General features: G+C 44.7%; 1 protein-coding gene across 1 annotated transcript in view; it reads right to left on the bottom strand.

Annotated features, from left to right (window-relative positions):
- Positions 1-985, bottom strand: part of LOC119299829 (peroxisome biogenesis protein 1-like) — a 144310-nt gene extending 143325 nt beyond the window's left edge. The window contains exon 1 of the mRNA XM_037576968.1: positions 599-985. Within this exon, the coding sequence (XP_037432865.1) occupies positions 599-985 (387 nt within the window). The remainder of the gene's footprint in view (positions 1-598) is intronic.
- Positions 986-3038: the final 2053 nt, after the last annotated feature.

The raw sequence follows: 3038 nt of genomic DNA, 5'->3' as shown, positions 1-3038 counted from the left end.
CCCCGATCCAGATCCAGCGGGGGTGGGGGGGAGTGGTGCGAGTGGGGGGTTAGGGTTACGGGGTGGGGATAAGAAGAGAGAGGAGGGGCCGGCTGGGCCGGCCTGATTGGCCCCGAGGCCATCTGGGCCGAGGCCCAGCGAGGGGGGGGGCTGTAATTTCTTGTCTTTTTTTTGTTCCCTTTTCTTTTACTGTTTTATTTTATTATAGTTTTATAAAACATAAAAGTTGTACCTTAAATAGTAACACTAATTATACCTCTGCCACAAAAGGTTTAACCCCCAAATAATATAGTTTAGTATTTTATAAAATACCAAGGCATTTAATTAATTTCTTTTGCTGCTGTTTTATTTTCCTTTCAGAATTTAAACATTTTATAAAAATGTGGTTTCACCTCCATAATTACTTACGATTTATTTGACACAACCCGAACATTTTAGTTTAATTTTTGAAAACTTTTGTTGTTTGCCTGATTTTAAATTTGAATTTGAATCGGTTTCGAACTAACTCGAGATTAGCAACTACAAAAGAGGTGACGTGGCATCATTAGCAAAGGATCACTGTAGCTTAATTACCCGGGCATCACACCTTTGCAATCACCGTACCCATAAGGGTACGATGCTCTTTCACAATGGTGGCGCTCTGAAGCGCCCCCATCGGAGTATCCAGCACCTCTGCATTGACAGAAGTCTCCGGCGGGGTGATCGCGCCCCCTTCCTTCGAAGGGGGCTGCTCATCTGACTCCGGAGCTATGTGGATCTCCGGAATGACATTTGATTGGGGGCCAAACTGGACATGGCCCCCGTATCCAGTCTCCATGGGGGTCGGTTCCCCCATGTTCTCGACTGCAGGGGTATCACCCTTTGGCGCCGTCTTGGCAGCCTCCTGCACCTCTCCCTGTCCTGGAAGGGTCCTTCGGGACAACACCTCGGTGTTATCCGCAGCAGTGGGGGAGGAGGCAGGTGGAGGCGATTCACTCTCCATCATGTTCAGACCCAGGGAGTTCCCAGAAGATGAAGATCGCTGGGTGATACGGCCATCTTGCATCATGCTTTTATATCGATATTTATTGCATTATGGGCTGTTATTACACATTATGTCACAATACTTATGCATATTCTCTCTTATTTTACAAGGTTTACATAAAGAGGGAGAATGCCAGCAGCTGGGATTCTGGGCTGGAAAAGGAGCAAATATTAGAGACCTATTCTGCACAACTCCAAAAGTCCTAAAACTTCACGGAAGTCATTTTCAGAATATATAAAAAATACTGAGCGCAAGAAGTTCCGGGGGGCACACCCTACCCACGAGGGTGGGGGGCGCGCCCTACCCCCTGGGCGCGCCCCCTACCTCGTGGGCCCCCTGGTGGCCCTCCGATGCCCATCTTCTGCTATATGGAGTCTTTCGATGAGGAAAATATCATAAGCCAGCTTTCGGGACGAGACTCCGTCGCCACGAGGCAGAACCTTGGCGGAATCAATCTAGGGCTCCGGCGGAGCTGTTCTGTCAGGGAAACTTCCCTCCTGGAGGGGGAAATCATCGCCATCGTCATCACCAACGATCCTCTCATCGGGAGGGGGTCAATCTCCATCAACATCTTCACCAGCACCATCTCCTCTCAAACCCTAGTTCATCTCTTGTATCCAATTCTTGTCTCCAAGTCTAGGATTGGTACCTGTGGGTTGCTAGTAGTGTTAATTACTCCTTGTAGTTGATGCTAGTTGGTTTATTTGGTGGAAGATCATATGTTCAGATCCTATATGCATATCAATACCCCTCTGATTATGAACATGAATATGCTTTGTGAGTAGTTACGTTTGTTCCTGAGGACATGGGAGAAGTCTTGCTATCAGTAGTCATGTGAATTTGGTATTCATTCGATATTTTGATGAGATGTATGTTGTCTCTCCTCTAGTGGTGTTATGTGAACGTCGACTACATGACACTTCACCACTATTTGGGCCTAGAGGAAGGCATTGGGAAGTAATAAGTAGATGATGGGTTGCTAGAGTGATAGAAGCTTAAACCCTAGTTTATGCGTTGCTTCGTAAGGGGCTGATTTGGATCCATATGTTTCATGCTATGGTTAGGTTTACCATAATACTTTTGTTGTAGTTGCGGATGCTTGCAATAGAGGTTAATCATAAGTGGGATGCTTGTCCAAGTAAGGGCAGTACCCAAGCACCGGTCCACCCACATACCAAATTATCAAAGTACCGAACGTGAATCATATGAACATGATGAAAACTAGCTTGACGATAATTCCCATGTGTCCTCGGGAGCGCTTTTCTCTATATAAGAATTTGTCCAGGCTTGTCCTTTGCTACAAAAAGGATTGGGCCACCTTGCTGCACTTTATTTACTTTTGTTACTTGTTGCTCGTTACAAATTATCTTATCACAAAACTATACGTTACCTATAATTTCAGTGCTTGCAGAGAATACCTTGCTGAAAACCGCTTATCATTTCCTTCTGCTCCTCGTTGGGTTCGACACTCTTACTTATTGAAAGGACTACAATAGATCCCCTATACTTGTGGGTCATCACTGGGGGAGGACATGAACCGGACTGCAGCACACAATTTAACGTATTACAACCACAAGGCAATAGAAGCCGGATATATATATAAACACTATTCTGATCACGTGATCAGAATAATATTATGATCACAACCTGACCTGCCCCACTAGTAGTACATTGAACTTCCCTGTGAACTAGGTTGAACTTCCGCCAACATTGCCCAAATGGGGCTTGCGATATACCATTGGAAAGCTATGGACACCAATATCATGACCCAACTTAAATTTTTGGCAAAATATAAGCGGTTTAAGAGCAGTTTTGAAAACCGTTTTTTCTTTGCACAAAAAACGGGAATCGTATTTTCGATCGCATTTCTAAACCGTTTATCGGAATGAGGCATATAATATGGCGTTGGAAAGCTACTGCAAAACCACTCCTTCCACCTGTTGAAAGTTTTCTCGAATTCCCTATGGTTAAAGAGTAATTTGAAAAAACGTAAAATTTCGTAAACCGAACAGCT

The sequence above is a fragment of the Triticum dicoccoides genome, chromosome 5A, assembly GCF_002162155.2.
Source record: "Triticum dicoccoides isolate Atlit2015 ecotype Zavitan chromosome 5A, WEW_v2.0, whole genome shotgun sequence".
NCBI classification, from domain to species: Eukaryota; Viridiplantae; Streptophyta; class Magnoliopsida; order Poales; family Poaceae; genus Triticum; species Triticum dicoccoides.
Note: the sequence above shows the minus strand (reverse complement) of the source record. Positions and strands in the feature narration are given on the sequence as shown.